The 17,044-nt window shown below is 38.5% G+C and overlaps 1 protein-coding gene across 5 annotated transcripts in view; it reads left to right on the top strand.

Moving 5' to 3' along the window:
* Window positions 1-17,044, top strand: part of SORCS1 (sortilin related VPS10 domain containing receptor 1) — a gene marked incomplete at both ends in the record, with an annotated part of 539,831 nt that overhangs the window by 400,647 nt on the left and 122,140 nt on the right. For all 5 annotated transcript variants that reach the window (XM_080694691.1, XM_080694692.1, XM_080694694.1 and 2 more), the window contains 2 exons: window positions 9,885-10,003; window positions 12,006-12,095. In XM_080694691.1, coding sequence (XP_080550817.1) covers window positions 9,885-10,003; window positions 12,006-12,095 — 209 coding nt within the window. The remainder of the gene's footprint in view (window positions 1-9,884; window positions 10,004-12,005; window positions 12,096-17,044) is intronic.

Here is a 17,044-nt window from a genome sequence, read left to right as displayed (position 1 = left end):
TACTGCACACCTCGCCCTACCTAAAAACAAACAAACAAACAAACAAACAAACAAACAAACAAACAAAAACTCCTTTGAGAATAAATTATGTGTTTTCTCCCTCACTGAGCTATCTGCATTTCTTCCTCCTTGCCCTCCCCCTCCTGTCCACTTTTAACTTGCTTTCTTCCCTTACTACCATTTGTTCTGTTGCTTTCTGGCACCGCTCCCCAACTTTTTTTGCAAACTTAATTTGGAAAGCTAAAGAACAACTTGCTTCTCGGTTTTGCATGCTGAGTATGACCTTGTAGATAACTTTGTGATTTTGCTCAAGTCAACCAGTTTCTAGTGTGGATTTCTGCATCAGCTTACCCAGGTTGCACACCATGGAATACAGTGAATAATAAAATAGTCCCTAGCTTCACAAGTGTAACAGGTGCGATGCACAAGTATGTTTCTATCACACTACTGGCACAAAGTAAAATATCTGTACAGAGGTATGAAGGTTGAATATCTCTCGCCTGTGGAACTGTAACCCCTGCACATCTCAGAAGATATACTTCTACTTCACTGCACTGCATTATAAATGGCCAGTGACTTTTCTTTATTTCAGTCAATTTTTATAGTTACAATTCTCTCTTATGTCCGCAATTCCTATTTTCACATTTGCCAAAAATTCTATAGTAGTTACCAGATTCCCAAATACCCAAAGGCCAATACCAAGGCAACCTTTAGTGAGTTCACTGGTCCCATATCAAGCAATCTTATATATGAAAGCAATGTTGAGTCATAAGCTGCTTTCATAAATGGAAAACATTTGAACATTTATAATTTTAAAAGAATATCTTAGAGTCTTCTCTGTGGCCATTAAGGAGCCAAGGTTCGAGTCTCTCTTTTGAAGATCTCAATTTCTAACTGGTACCTGCACAGAGAACTCTAGAATACTAGGTAGGAGTGGGTGTATATGATCCACAGAGCAGTGAACACACCATATAGGTACGTGTAGCGTGGAGGGTACTTAGTAGAAAGATTCTAAAATAAATTTATAGAACAATAGAAAGAACAAAAGAAAACTTATGCAGAATGGCCTTAAAATCTATTCTGCTTTAAAGTTGAAAATTAATGGGGAATGGAAAGGAATTTTAAAGTGTTTGCCTATATAATTTGGTAGTGTTTATAGTTAAACATGTAAAACAATAAGGCTTTTTTTTTCCATACTGGGAATTTAAACCAGGGACACTCCACCTCAGAGCTACACCCCAAGCCCCATTTTTTATACTTTACTTTGAAACAGGGTCTCACTAAGTAGTGGAGGGACTCACTAAGTAGCTGAGGCTGGCCGTGGGCCTTTGATCTTCCTGTCTTAGCCTCCCAATACTGAGATTACAAGTGTGTGCCACCTGGTATAATAAGGCATTTTAAAACATTTGATATGAACTAAATATTTCTTGAACAACAGAATGAGTAGAGTCTTGGAGGTCTGTGATATGTACTGTTTTGCTCTGTATGCCATTTGCTAGCATATGAATTTACCTGTATCTAAGTCCGGGAGTCTCTTCAACTATTAAAAAAAAAAAAGCATCTCTCTCTGGATATTTTTCTTTTACAAATTTTAAAATAGGAAAAATATGATAGCCACTTAGCACAGTTCCTGACCCAGAGGAGAGGCTGCTTTGGTGATTTTGGAGGTTAATGCTATTGCTTCCATCAGTGCAGACATTCTGAGAATAGAGAAGACCACTTGAGCCTCAGGAGAAACTCCACAGAAGGCTTGGGAAGTGTTTGCACTGAGTAACAGGAAAAGAAACAGCAGATCAAGCCAGCAGAACTCTCCCAAGGAGCATAGAGTGTCAGCCAGAAATAAGTATACCATTTAGAAATAGCAGATGCCCTCCAGACAAGCACTCGCCAGCCACATCACAGAGTTCTGTCTTATGTTTGCAGGGAAGGGAAGGAAAACAAGATTCAGTGGGTAAAGCGTGGTAAAGACCTGCCAGACCTTGAACTAGTCTGCTTTTCATTTTTTTTTAACTCTTAGAATTCTAATGACCCTCATTCTAGAGAAACTCTGGTGCCTAGCTAGCTTAGAGTGGCACAGCATGTTGAAGGTAGAGCTAGCTAAGATCCTTCCATCAGGAGGAGGGACTCCTGCAAAGCAGGGAGCTCCAGGCTAGCCCTCTGTGCGAAGGTGACTTGTTCCTGCTTTTCCTATCCCTGCTTATTTGCTGGTTCTGGTCGCTAACAACAATATCATGCTGTCTGCACTGAAAATTTGTTATCTATTAATTTTTTAAGGAGAATATCTTTCATGTACAAAAATTACTTTAGAATATGTTTTGATGGTCAGATAATAATTGCATATGTTTATGTAGTACAACATGATGCTTTGATATATGTTTGCAATGCATTCATAATTAAATAAATATTAAGTTCAGCACCTAATAGGCTCTTTTTTGTGTGGTGAAAACATTTAAATAGACTCTTTTTGCAATTTTGAAGTATACAAGAAAGTTATTTATTGTAATCTGTGTAACTGATCACTAATATTATTTCTCTTCTCTGAAATTTTACACCCTTTGATCAATAGCTTATATTCCCCAACTATTCTCCTTCAACAACCTCTGGTAACTACCATTCTACTCTCTACTTCTGTGACTCGAACTTTTCTAAATTTCATGGTATAAATAAGAACATGCAGCATTTTTCTTTCTGTGCCTGCTTATTTCAGTTAACACCAGGAACATGTCCTCCATGTTTATTCCTATGGTTACAGGTGACAGGGTTTCTCCATTTCACTGGCTGAATAGTGTGCCGGTGTGTACATACACCACATTTTCTCATTTATTCATGTTGTCAATAGTCAATTAGGTTGATTGCGTATCTTGCCTTTTGTGAATAATGCCCCACTGAACTTGGAAATACAGATTATCTCTTGGGCATACAAATTTTAGATTCTTTGAATATTTATTCAGAAATGGGATTGCTAAATCATACATAATTTTAATTTTATTTTTCTGAGGAACCTCCGTACTCTTTTCCATGATCGTATTGGTTCAAATTTTCAACAACAGTGTACAAAGATTCCTTTTCTCCACACTCTTATCATTTGTCTTTTGATAGTTGCCATTCTGGTGGATGTAAGGTTATCCTTGTGGTTTTAATTTTCATTTCCTTTATAAGTCGTAAGGATGGGCATTTTATTGTGTATTGTTGGGCTATTGATATATCTTCATTTGAGAAGTGTAAAGTTAGATCCTTTCTTCATTGTTAGGTTGTTTTATTCCGATTATCAAAGTTTCATATACATAGTATATTAGTCCTTTATCAGATGTATGGTTTGTAAATATTTTCTTATTCCGTGGGTTATCTCTTTATCATTTTCCTTGCTATGCAGAAACCTCTTATTTTGATGGGATAGCATTTGTTTGTTCTTACTTTAGTTCTTATGTTGTGAGGAAGTTTTCAAGAAATCTTTGCCCAGACCAATATTGCAGAGCATATACCCTATTTGCTTCTAGTAATATTACAGTTTCGGGAATTATGCTTAAATCTGTCATCCATTTTATGTTGATGTTTATCTATGATGTGAAATAAAAAGTGTCATTTTCCTTCTCTGCCTGTGAATATCCAGTTTCCTCATCATTGATTCAAAAAACTATGCCTTCTTCATTGTATATTTTTTGTTTATGAATTTATTTTGCAATACTAGGGATTGAACCCAGGCTCTTTCATTTGCTAGGGATTCACTCTACCACTGAGCGACACCACCGGCCCCATGTGTATTCTTGGTACTTTGTTGGGAAGTTAGTTGATCATAAGCGTGTAAGTTTATTTCTGGGGTCTCTGTCCTATCTGCTGATCAATATGTTTTTATTCCTAGTCCAATGCTATTTTAATTACTATAATTTTGTAATAGATTTTTAAGTCAGGTATTATGAGGCCTCCAGCTTTGTTCTTTTTGGCTCAAGTTTGTTTTTAGTAGTAGAAATTTTTTTTGTGATTCCATATGATGGGCAAAACTTTAATCCAAACCAAATAATGAATTTATACTGACATTGCCACAGATGTATCTATAAAATCTGTGGGGAGTTACCTTGAGACACATTGAGCAGTACTGGTGATAAAAGAGAGAGAACTTAAATAATAATTATAGCTACCATTATTTGGCAGAGTCTAACCAGGAACCAGACTAACCATTCTTCGAGAGTAAGGTGTTCTATTGTCACAATCACTGGCAAGATGTACTACAGCATTCATTCCTACTCTGTGGATGAGGGCTCAGAAAGGCTGAGTGACTTCCTAAGGTTTACCATGTGAGTAGCACCTGCACCTAGCCCCATAGTCCTCTTACTCAGTGCCTGGCTTTTAAAGGCAGCTTACTTCTCTATATCATCCCAGGTTTGGGGTGAATGGGGATTGGATTACTTCAAGCAGCAGCTGTTGCAGAGAGTCAGAAAGCTCCCAAAGAGCAACCCAGTGTCCTAATTACCTGTGGCAAGGAAAACATCTGTGCAAGGAAAGTAATGAAATTAATTCTAATGTCTAGCAGTTGCATACATTAATTGACATTAATTAATGCCAAATTACAAGATGCTTCCTATGGAATTGCATCGCACGTTCAACGAAATTGAATATGGAAAGAGTTCATCATACCTAATGCTATTACAGCAAGCCCAAGGGGAGAAGGAGAGATTGGTCCCTTGTTATGAACTGCAGCCAATTTCTTTCTATTTCCATTAGGAGGAGAAAGGAAAAAACCAGGAACACTTAACCAGGCAGGCAGCTCAGAATTGATCATTTACCCTTCGGCTTGTAAATTTCACTTTGAGCCAGTCCGAGCAAGAATTGCTGTGAAGATTTCTTCTTCCACCATCTTTTCTTGGGGTGCCCAGCCATTCACTTTTTCAATTCTCAGCCCAAAGACAGACTCATTGCACAGCTCAACAGCAGCTCACAGCATGAGGAATGTAGGAAAAGAGCAGAGGAACTGGACACAAATCCACAAGGACTCCCCGCCACTCACCCGGCTCAGAGATGGCAGACGGGGATTTGTACGCATTATCTGACTGTCTTACATTATGTAAGTACTGTCTTACATTATGTAAGTACTGGTGATAAAAGAGAGAGAACTTAAATAATAATTATAGCTACCATTATTTGGCAGAGTCTAACCAGGAACCAGACTAACCATTCTTCGAGAGTAAGGTGTTCTATTGTCACAATCACTGGCAAGATGTACTACAGCATTCATTCCTACTCTGTGGATGAGGGCTCAGAAAGGCTGAGTGACTTCCTAAGGTTTACCATGTGAGTAGCACCTGCACCTAGCCCCATAGACAATTTTTTCAATTCTCAGCCCAAAGACAGACTCATTGCACAGCTCAACAGCAGCTCACAGCATGAGGAATGTAGGAAAAGAGCAGAGGAACTGGACACAAATCCACAAGGACTCCCCGCCACTCACCCGGCTCAGAGATGGCAGACGGGGATTTGTACGCATTATCTGACTGTCTTACATTATGCCCTTCACTATTGTTGACATCTCAGATGATACATGTTTTATTCATTTTTTTCCTGCACAGGCATACATGTATTGCTATCTATATATACAGCTTGAAAAAATATAATGCATATATTGTGGTAACCTACTTTTAAAAAGACAAGCTTTTATTTTGGACTAATTTTATATAGAAAAGTTACCATGATAGGTTGGAATAAATGCACTCTCCACTCAGTTCCCTTTGGTCTTAGCATTTTTATCCTAAGGGATATTTTTCAAAGCTAAGATAATAGCATTGATACAATGATAGAATTATTTGGTCACCTATGGTTGTAATATGAAAATCATTAAGCATTCTCTTCTAAGAAGCAGAATTTTAACAGCAAATTATGCATGTTCCACACTTTATGTAGTTATTTCTCTATTGTAGGTTCTCTTGTTTTATCCATTTTTTTCTTTTTCTTGTTAAACAGCACTGTGATGAATATCCATGTGGCTAAATCCTTGCACAGAATATTCCTTTCTTGGGAGGATCTCAGAAATGAAACTGAGATCAAAAGATATAACTTTTTAAACATGTAGGTCCATATTGCCAAATGACATCATAAAATTAATAATTTAGGGGTATTTCCTCTTGGTATTTAGGTATGTACATTGATACTTAGATGAAAGTTAAAATACATTTTATAAAATTTGGCCTCAAATTTACTGAGGTTTCTTATGCAGCATCGTTCAGTAGAAATAAGTAAAGAATGGAGTTAGTCCCACATTGCCCTTCCTACAGGGCATTATAACTTAACACTTCATTTTCTTTGCCTGCAAACAATCATTTGAGATATAGTGTGTAGTATTGTGAAAGATAAATGTATTAAATAAGTGTCAACTTTAGAATGTCTGGCACATAAGTGGTCCATTTTGATGTTTTTCTTATTTTTTTCAATGGTCCCTCAGATTTAAAATTTCTATATAAAAGAGTTATAAGATATAAGTGCATGTTTATGTTTCTCATGTTATATTTGCTCAGGGATCTATGAAGAGGAGACCGAGGACTTAAGAAAAAAAACTACCAGTCACTATTATAAAAACCTCAAGGAATATGTTGAAATGGAACTTCTCATTATGACTCAGCTCTGGAATTTATAATGAAATTTCTATTTGTAATTGGAAGCCCATGGAACTACTAGTCAAACACCTTTAATTCAAATTTCTTTAACCAGAGCTTTTATTCATTATTTCTCATAAAGAGAATTGTAGAGGTAGGACAGGTAGTAGTTCTAAACTTAGTATAATCAGTAGCTCAGTTATGTTATCAGAACCTGGTGAGCTGGTACATACCTCTAATCCCATTTATAGTTGGGGGGTTGAGTCAGAAGGATCCTAGGTTCAAGGCCAGACTCAGCAACATAGGTAGAATGCCCCTGGGTTTAATCCCTAGTAACACACAAACACACATACACTTACACACACACACACACACACACACACACACACACACACACACACACGATATCCTTTCCATCTGTTTCTCATACATATTTTGTGATCTTGACTATAAGAAGCCTCAGTGATATGCAGAGACAGAGGTGGGCCTTCTGCTGTATCTCCTGGTACCTCCTCTCACTTCTTATTTTCCAGGACTAGGTTGAAAAACCCTCTCCTAATCTAACCAATGACAGAGGGACTAGGAAGACCTTGAGTGAGCTTAAACCCATCAAGATTTATTTTTACAGTGGGAACTTCTGGGTCAGATGGACAGAAGGATGAACCAATCAATAGATATGGTATTGACGTTTCTAGCAGATAGAGAAGAATGGAAGTTGATCAGGTCACTAACAGTATCTGATATAGAATTGAACTCAGTTTAAATAGTCTTGTTAACGACCTACAGTGTGCCCCAAATTGATCTCATCATTGTGAAAGATAGCAAAAGAAACAACAGGAATCTTATCATTTATGAAGATATCTGGAATCGAGCAAGCTTGAATTTCAAAACATTTAGCATATGATTATGTCAACTAGTTCTTAATTCATCCTAGTAGATAATTTACTAGATACTTAATATCATTATTCCTATTTAATAGTGAAGAAAGCAAGATTCAGGAAGATGAAGTGCTTTCCTTTGAACTCAGCAGCTAGTAAGTAGACACATCCGAACTCAGCACGGGTCCCAGTGTCACAAATTTTCATTGTTTCTATGAGCCCAAGGTACTTTTAGAAAAACCCAAGTCACTGAAAGGCTGCAAAAGCATCTAGCAGAGTGTGAAATTGTGAGATAAAGATTTTATATGCTGTAGGGAGTACCATTCTGGGAAGAGATGAGTCCCAGGAATTGTGTTTAAGGAAGAAGATGTTGAGTTATACTCTGAAATGGAACTAAAGGAATGTCTGAGAAAAGGCATGAGAAAGGATGAGTAGAAGACCTCTCTATTTGGTTCATCTTTGGAGGTGGTTTCACAGGGACTAGAGGGGCTAAAGGACCTGGTGTTATCTCATGACACAGAAAGGAGCAGAGTGGAGGAAGATTTTGAATAAAATTCTTGATCAGGCTCCTGACAGCGCTCCAGGAACTACTTTCATCCTTGATGAGATGGTGCAAATGTGCCCTCTGCCCCCTAGAGACACTTCTACAGACCACAGGAGTACCCACATTCCTTTGTGAAGGTGGCCCTGAAAACTATTCCCTGTTAATTTCCTTTAAAGAAGTCTTTAATAAATCTTTATATATGTATCTATTTAGTATTTCTCATCCCTATGTCATGTAAATTATTGTTTTCTATTATTTTCACTTGGAAATAATTTCTGCATATATCGCTGATGTCTTAAAATCAAATTTGCCCACTCGTTTCTTAAGCAAAAATATCTGTTTCAGAAGTGAGACATGGCCCCAGAAATGTTTATTTCTTGCCTACTAGGTGCTAGGAATGATATTAGAACCTGGGAATTCAGCAGAGAGAAAAATATAACAAGATAAAGAAAGGTATCTGTCTTCATGTAGATTATATGCTAATTCGGGGAAGGACACCGAAATTAATCACTAGAGGAATGTTGTACTGTGATGAATTTCAAGAAAGTAATTATTAAGATGTTGTATAGTAGTATTCATGGAAAATCCACAGAAATAGCAGTGACCTGAAATCTAGAACCCTCTATAATAAAATCCTAGGGAGAAGCATTTAAGCGGAGAGAGTAAAAATGAAAAGTTTGGCCAAGTTCCTGAACATAAACTAGGCAAAATTAGAAGAATCACATAAAGAGAAAATATAGATAAGTACTGAATCAGAAAGGAAAGGGGTAAGTTGGAGTGGCAGTTATGAAGGGTTTGAATTTATTCTAAGTGCCATGAGGCAAAAGCAGTTTTAAGTAAAGACTGATTAAAGAGGTCTAAAGAGTTACGCCTGAAAAGAAAGAATAAGTTCCTTACTTCTTCCAGCAGTAGAGGTGGAGACTGAATCAGTGTGAGTTACCATGACTGACATGTGTTTATCAGTGTTTAGTCTCAGGTGAGATCCAAAGCTCTGTTTATTATAAAAAATAAAATGGGAATTTTTGTTTGTTTGTTTGTTTGTTTGTTTTACTCAGGAAGCTCAGTATTCTGCTTCACTTCTAATTCATAGTGTAATAAATACTTTTTTTTTTTGAGGATGTTTGGAACTGGGGATTATACCCAAAGTGCTGGACTTGCAAAACAGGCACTTTTGCCACTGAGCTACATCCCAGCCCCAAGACCTTTTCTTAATAAAAAACCTTTTAACTGGGGATTGAACCCAGGGGCATTCTAAAACTGAGCTATACCCCCAACCATATTATATTTTTTATTTGGAAACAAGTTTTCACTAAGTATTGGAGGGCCTTTCTAAATTTCTCAGACTGGCCTTGAGCCTGTGATCCTCCTGTCTCTGCCTCCCAGGTATTGGAATTTTAGGCATTTGCCACCATACTTGGCTTGATAAAGCTTTGTACTGATAAGAGCAGAGTTTCCACCTGGGAGAGTGAATGACTGTCCGTGTATGTTTTCCTATTTGTTAGAGGATGGAGATGGAGGCTACTAAAGAGAAAAATAAGAAAAAAACAAACTATGAAACCACAAGTATTATTGCCAGTTTGGGGAAAATATTTTCATTTGGTTTGGGGAGAGAAAAATTCAAGAACAAGCGTTTAATGTTCTAGGATGGCAGGAACTAGTGATGCACTAGGAGAGGGCAGCCTTGATAGTCTGGGTTTGGGGGAAGCAATACTGATCATAATTTTAACAATGACAACCCTGGCACACTTGAAGGCTGGAGGTTGGTTTGAAGACCTGGTGGTAACAAGTGAAATGTAAAACATCCTCTTTGTTTCTAATACTCTGTATGTATATTCCCACTCCTATTGTTATTGTTGTTGTTGTTGTTGTTGTTATTTTCAGATTCACAGTACCTAACTTGCCGCATGCAGAACTGCACAGAAGCCAACAGAAATAAACCTTTCCCAGGTTACATTGACCCCGACTCTTTGATTGTGCAGGATGATTACGTGTTTGTTCAGGTGAGAAAGATCCACTTGTACCGATTGTCTCTGAGGTATCGCTCTTGCTCTTCCTCCTTCTCTTCCTATTGCAGTTCTTTCTGCCTGCTCACACAGGCAAGAGTAAAAGTGGAAGGAAGGAAGGAAGGAAGGAAGGAAGGAAGGAAGGAAGGAAGGAAGGGAGGAAAGAAAAGAGGGAAGGAAAGTTCTTACCAGGCATGGAAACTCCTGTCCTAAGGGGTTGTGGGGTCAGGGTTTGGAGGACCTTATCAGCAGCCCATGAAACACTGTGAAGATGGATCTCCTGAAAGATACATGAATCCATTGGCCCCTCATCTGCTTTTCAGAGAGACTCCCAGTTATCAAAGAGTCTGAACAGATTCATCAATCTTCTTATCTGGGGAATGGTCATTTAATCAGTCCCCTTCCCTATACCTCCTTAAACATAGAGAAAAGGCTGAAGGGGGAGCTGGGCTGGGCTGGAGGTGGTAGGAGACAGCGGCCAGAATGAGAGTAATCAGCTGTTATTGTCACGCTCTGGCTGCAGTCAGGATAAAGAGACTGGATGAGATGCATTCAGCCAGGCTTTTCACCTCCTGAGAGTGGGACACAGTTTCCTGAGGGTTAAGAAGAGACAGGGATTAAGTATACTTTGCTTCCTTTAAGCATTTAAGGAAAATATTAGTCTTGTTTGGACAGTGCATTTAAATATTCAGTTGTTGCTTTCAAAGTTAACAATGACAATTGCTAAAAATAGCTGATATAAATGTATGTATACACATGCACCTGCATATAAATATATATATATATGCAAATAATTCAACTACAATTGAGACATTCTAGATACTGTTATATTTATTTGGACAAGAAATTGGGATTTAAAATATTTAATTTCATACTTTGAGGTAGAAACTTTTTTAAATGCCTAATATCAGCAGATATAATTTCTAAATGATTCACAAATAGCTACACACACACACACACACACACACACACACACACACTACTTTTTTCTTCAGGGAAATGAATAATGAATATGCTGATAATTTCTAGTGACATTCAAATGGTTACATAAATTAGTTCCACCTAATTCCTTTTTTGTTCAGGGCTTCTCTGAGGAACTTTTCCTGGTTTCTAGTAACCATTTATAATCCACATATATGATTTATAAGTGGAAATCCAATTTTTGATCCATGCCACTCAAAATATGGTTCCTCAACTAACTGCCAGGACTCAGGTGCTCTAACACAGAGTGCCGAAGCAGATGGTAACTGTGTAGTTACACCCCAAGTGTTCAAATAACATTCACCCCAAGCATTTGTTGACATGCTGAGTATGCAGACTCCAGCTCATGTTCACACTCCAGGAGTCTGCATAGGTTAAAAGTGGTTACTTAGGAAAGACACTGGCAGGGCTCCTTAGACACCGTGCCCAGCATGGGTCTGTGTCTAGATGAAAACCATGCTCTCCCTCACACCTACTAGAATTCATTGGCAAGTATGCCCAGGACAAACCAGACAAGTTTTCACAATTCCCCTTGGAAAGATAGAGACCTAGAGCAAATGTGACCACAGTCCTGGCTTGGCGCTCTGCCTAGTATCCTATCTGTCCTCCATGCCCCAGTCATCAATGTAACTCCATCAAACTGGAACCCTGAGCCATTTTCTCAGACAACGCTCTGACACCTATTGTATGACCACAGACTTTGGGCTGGAGCGCCAGGCTGCTAATGGGCAAGAAGCCAGTATACCCTCAAGCTTATATCATTTGAGAAAAATAACTGAGAATGTTTCTTGCCTTCTGAGCCACAGTGCAAATTAAACAATTGTATTTTCGCCCAGTGGGGTCAGTTCCGGCCTCTGTCCAATGCACTTACAGTGTGTAAATTGTTTTTGAACTGAATGCCAGCTCTTTGCCCTTCATACTGTTCTGTGGCAGTCACGTCTGTCCATTCAGGTGGCTGTTCCCTGTGACCTGAAACCTTTATAGTAGCTCCTCTTACAGCCTTGCTTTTATGATCCAGCTGACATCAGGAGGAAGACCACATTACTACGTGTCCTACCGGAGGAACGCGTTTGCCCAAATGAAGCTCCCAAAATATGCTTTGCCCAAGGTATGCCCTGAATCACTTCTTGTCATTCCCTTATGTTCTCTGATGCCCATAGTCCTGCCCCCTCCCCATTCCCAAGGACCCTTTCATCCTAGTCTGTCATTCCTATATCATTCCTATCATCCCAGTCTCTGTTTCTCAGGTCCATTCTGCCTGGCTTTCTTGTTTTACCAATCTTGCCCCTCTCCTTTCTATCTTGGTCTTTCTGTCTTTCCCCTCTCTTTTTCTTTCTTTCTCTCTGGAATTCTTGCTTTAGAAGCATCTAAACACATTAATATTGATTTGCTTTTTTTTTTTTTTCAGTAGTAAAGATTTTCAGGCCGTGTGTGTTACTTTGCTATAAAGACAGAAATAACTTATTTACTTATTTGCATGTGATGTATATCAGTGCAACAGTTGTAATCCACTTCTATTCCCTTACATTGTTCCATATATATATATATATATATATATATATATATATATATATATATATATATATATATATATTTTTTTTTTTTTTTTAAATTGGGAGGTTTGCTGCTACCTTACTCTAATTTTTGCTTTCTTTCTCAGTGGGACTTGGGAGATGGGTTGTCTTTAGAGGTCTGAGGCAAAGCTAATATTTGAGACTCCCCGAAACATTCCCTTTTGAAAATAGCAGTAAACAGAAATTAAAGACCTCAACCACTGATAACCCTGGGCTATCTTTCCAGAAACCTGAAATACCTGCGTTAATACGGAGCGCCACCTAGTGGAGGCAAAAGTCATGTGAGCGCTCAAAGCTGCCAAATTGCAATCTCCTGGCCACTGTGAAGTATTTTAAGTCACCAGTTTGTTAGCGCCTTGTAGTTTAATCTTCGAATAAGGGAGATGTATGTGTGAAAAACTTAGAAGGGGATTCTGGGTATTTAAATATAATAAATTTTTGTGGTTGAAAACAGAATATATATATATATATATATATATATATATATATATATATATTTTTTTTTTTTTTTTATTGTGTCTTCTTGTTTCAAATTTCCACCCCTGACTTTGCAGTGTGCCACCTAGGACGAACACCAGCAATATGTCCAGGAAAGCATATGACAGACAGAACATAAAATTATAGCAGGTTTCCTCTTTCAGGGAACAGTGGTAACAGATTGCTCTGGCTTCTCCAGGTTGAATTCTCTGTTCACCACTTTGCCCCTTACCCTGACAATGAAAGGTGGGCTATAAACTTCAGCCCATTAGACATAATACACACATTTAATTGCACTGTTAACTCCAAAGAGCTATCTCCACATTGGCAACTATTATTATTTTCAGCTGCTAAGAAGTTAATAACTGTGGAACTGCCCAGAACAGGATGTCTGTATGGGTACATGCATTTAAATGCCTATTGCCCTTGATTGGCTGAGGTGTTCTTCCAATAAGATAAGAACTTACAACACTGAAGTTGTACATTAGATGAGACTTGGATGAAGTTTATAAGAGAAAAACAGGATGTTAAAATTACACTTGATAATTTCTTAGGAGGGCTCCTTGGGGAGAAGAACATTTTACCTCAATAAATGGAGCAGTCATTCTCCCACTTGTGAGCACTGAAATAAATTGTGATTTCTTTGCCCACCCAAAGAAGAAGAAGGAGAAGGAGAAGGAGAAAGAGAAGGAGGAGGAGGAGGAGGAGGAGGAGGAGGAGGAGGAGGAGGAGGAGGAGGAGGAGGAGGAGGAGGAGAAGAAGAAGAAGAAGAAGAAGAAGAAGAAGAAGAAGAAGAAGAAGAAGAAGAAGAAGAAATAGTAATAGTAGTAGTGGTAGTAGAAGTTGTTGTTAACTTGGAAGATTTATACCTTTAAAAATAAGATACTCAATGCAGTGGAGTGCTGTGGTTCAAGAGGCAGGTTGAATTGAGAACAAGAGCATCAGCTTTGAGCCACTCCCTCATGCTCAATCTTGAGTGAATATACTCTTTTTTTTTTCTTTTTCTTTTTGCAGGTCTGAGGACAGAACCCAAGGGCATTTGACCTCTGAGCTACACCCCCTGCCCTATTTTTTATTCTTTATATTTTTGAAACAGGGTCTCACTGAGTTTCAGAGGGCCTCACTAAGTAGCTGAGACTGGCCTCGAACTGGGATTTTCCAGTCTCCACCTCCCGAATGCTGGGATTACAAGCGTGTGCCACCACACCTGGCTCTTTGGGTTGAATAAGCTTTGGCCCAGTCTGCAGAATGGAGGCTAGAACTCAAGTCTACTGACACCAAAGCTAGTGATTTTGTAGGCTTGTATTCTTTTGAAAATAAATGAATAACTTCAATTGTTAAAATACAGCATTGCCAACCCCCCTCAAATTTGATACACTATCCAGAGTAAGGAGAGAAAAAGCCCCATTGATGTAACAAAAGGCAGCATTGGTAGTTTAAAATCAAAGACACCTTCGTGGACCCATCACAGAGGTTTGGGGGTCACTGCTTTGTGTTGCTTCTTCAAATCCATCATGCCGATCACTGCTGGCAGTTGCCCCCGGCGGCATCCAGCCAATCTGGAAGGAAAAGTTTTACTTTGAATCTGACTGAGCTGTCTGTCTCCCTCCCTCTACCCTCCCGGATGGCATGTTCCTTGATTCAATCTTATTTGAGTTCTAAAGGTAGAATGCTGTGATTAATTTAGCTTGTTCCTATAAAAACAGGAGCTGGTCTAGCAAATGAATGAATTATGGTCCAAGTGGGTTTATGATACAAAGCAATGAGATGCTTCATTACAATCCGGTTACACCTCAGAGAGCAGCCCCGGCTCAGGTGGAGTGAGCTGCGACAGAGGTACATGTGTTTCATGGCCTGGGTCGGAGCCCCAGAAGGAGCAGAGCTTCCCCCTGACCAAGGGAATGGAGACAAACCAGGACTTTCATGCACAAATTCCCTTGAATCATCTATTGTCATCCTATCAGCTCTTGAAGTCCCAAAGTTGCTCTGAGCTGTCTTAAAAAAAAAAAAAAAAAAAAAAGTTGGTAATACAATGATAGAGAATAACCACTGAGGGAGATGGCTAGATTTTAATGTTGTCATTCCTTTTAGGATCACTGGGTCCTCTGGACAGAGGCACAGTGACAGTCTTCTCTTTTCCTTAACTTACTGGGGGTTCATGTTAAGCTACTCAAGTGAGATAAATGAAGCAATACAGATGAGAGTGCTTTGAGCATCTTGGAGGACAGATACTCTATAAAAGCAAGGTAATATTATTATTAGTATGGATCTAGTTGTCTCCATGGAGAAGATCAATGTAGGTACTGCACAGGCTGCTGGGTTTGCAATAGCAAACCCAGAGCAGACGTGGATCCGTCATTAACTTGCTTTGACACCCTGGGCAGCTGGTTTATCAATTTTCCTTTTTCTCTCTTCTTTTGTTTTAATGTAAAGAGCTTAGATTTGAAATAGTATTTTATGCATTATTTAGAATAAATTTTGTTAGCAATGTTCAGTAAAAATTTGGTCTCATGATCAAAGAAGGTTAAAAGAGGAATAAACTCCATCTGTGTTCCACAATTGCTTACTGATATGTTGAATGAAGGCCAATGAATGCCCTGTCACAAGAAATCCCTTTGATTGAGGGTTAAGTAAATAACTTTATCAATGAAGCCCCTGTCCCTTTTTACAATCTGTTAAAATCCAGTAATGCTGGTTTTCTATTAAAACAGATTTTTAAAACATGTTTCAATAAAAGAACTATACAATTCCATCCTAGTCTACAGTTGTATGACTCAGTGAAAGAAAAAAGTGAATTATCCTAAGAACGGAGGATGTTTTAGGCAAGAAAGAAAAAGAAAGGTAGTATTTTAAGTGTCAGATCTTTCAATTGAGATATTTAATACCAATATCTGTTCACTGTAACTAGACTAAATGAGAGAGAGTTGCTCTCAGCCCATGTCTAGAGATGATTATTTTTATATCACTGTTTCTCAAAGTGACTGAGATCAAAACACTTGATATATTGGTATTTTCAGTTCCGAATCCTTAAAATAAAGGTCTTTGTGAGGTAGGATTCTATAAATGTATAAATTTATTGTATAATTTCTCCCACCAAGGATTACTTAATCAGATCTCTATTGTAGGAACCAAAGAAGTTCCCCAATGTAGAAATTCACTCCAAAAGTCTAAGAGGTAGGAACTAGCTATACTGGGACCAGCTTCCTATTAAACAGTTTAATGTGGATTTGGGAATTATATTACTTTCTGCTGAAGGAAGAAAACAGGAACTGGGAGTAGTTGTTTGACAATTATAAATGCTAGTATTTAGAATTGTAGATTGTAGATTGTAATTGTAGAATTGTAATTTAAGGAATTTGGTCTCTGCTCCTTAGTCTGTGGGGAGCCATGGAGGGTTTGTCCCTCAGTGGAAGAAGGAATGGCCCTGGGGCCGATTTGCATAGCTAATGCTCTTCATTAGAAAGAAGCACCATTTTGTGTTGAGTGTATTAGTGAGGACTCTAACATTTACAAAACATAAAAGATAAATTAACCTTGCTAAATCAATTAAGGGCTTCCTTAAATGAAAAGAGCTAGCATGTATAGAGCATACATCAAGTGCTGGACACTATTAAACATGTTTAACAGTCATTAGTTGCTCTGGTGTGTGTGTGTGTGTGTGTGTGTGTGTGTGTGTGTGCGTGTGAGACAAGGATTGAACACAGGCATTCTGACTTTGAGCTACAACCCTGGCTCTATTTTATTAATTAATTAATTAATTAATTATTTTGAAGCAAGGCCAAAAGTGCTAAGAGCCTAGCTGAATTGTTGAGGCTGGTCTCAAATCTGCAATTCTTCTGTCTAGGCCACCCACGTACCAGGGGTTCCAGGTATGCAGCACCATTTCAGGCTCCCTATGTGCTTTTATACTCACAATTCCCTGGGTGGTGGGGGACGTGCTAGGGTTAATCTATTTTGCTGGTAGAAATTCTGAGCACAGAGTTCCATTGACTTGGCCAAGTTATAG

The sequence above is a fragment of the Muscardinus avellanarius genome (assembly GCF_963383645.1).
Source record: "Muscardinus avellanarius genome assembly, chromosome: 4".
In the NCBI taxonomy this organism is placed as follows: Eukaryota; Metazoa; Chordata; class Mammalia; order Rodentia; family Gliridae; genus Muscardinus; species Muscardinus avellanarius.
This window is presented reverse-complemented; position numbering and strand designations above follow the sequence as displayed.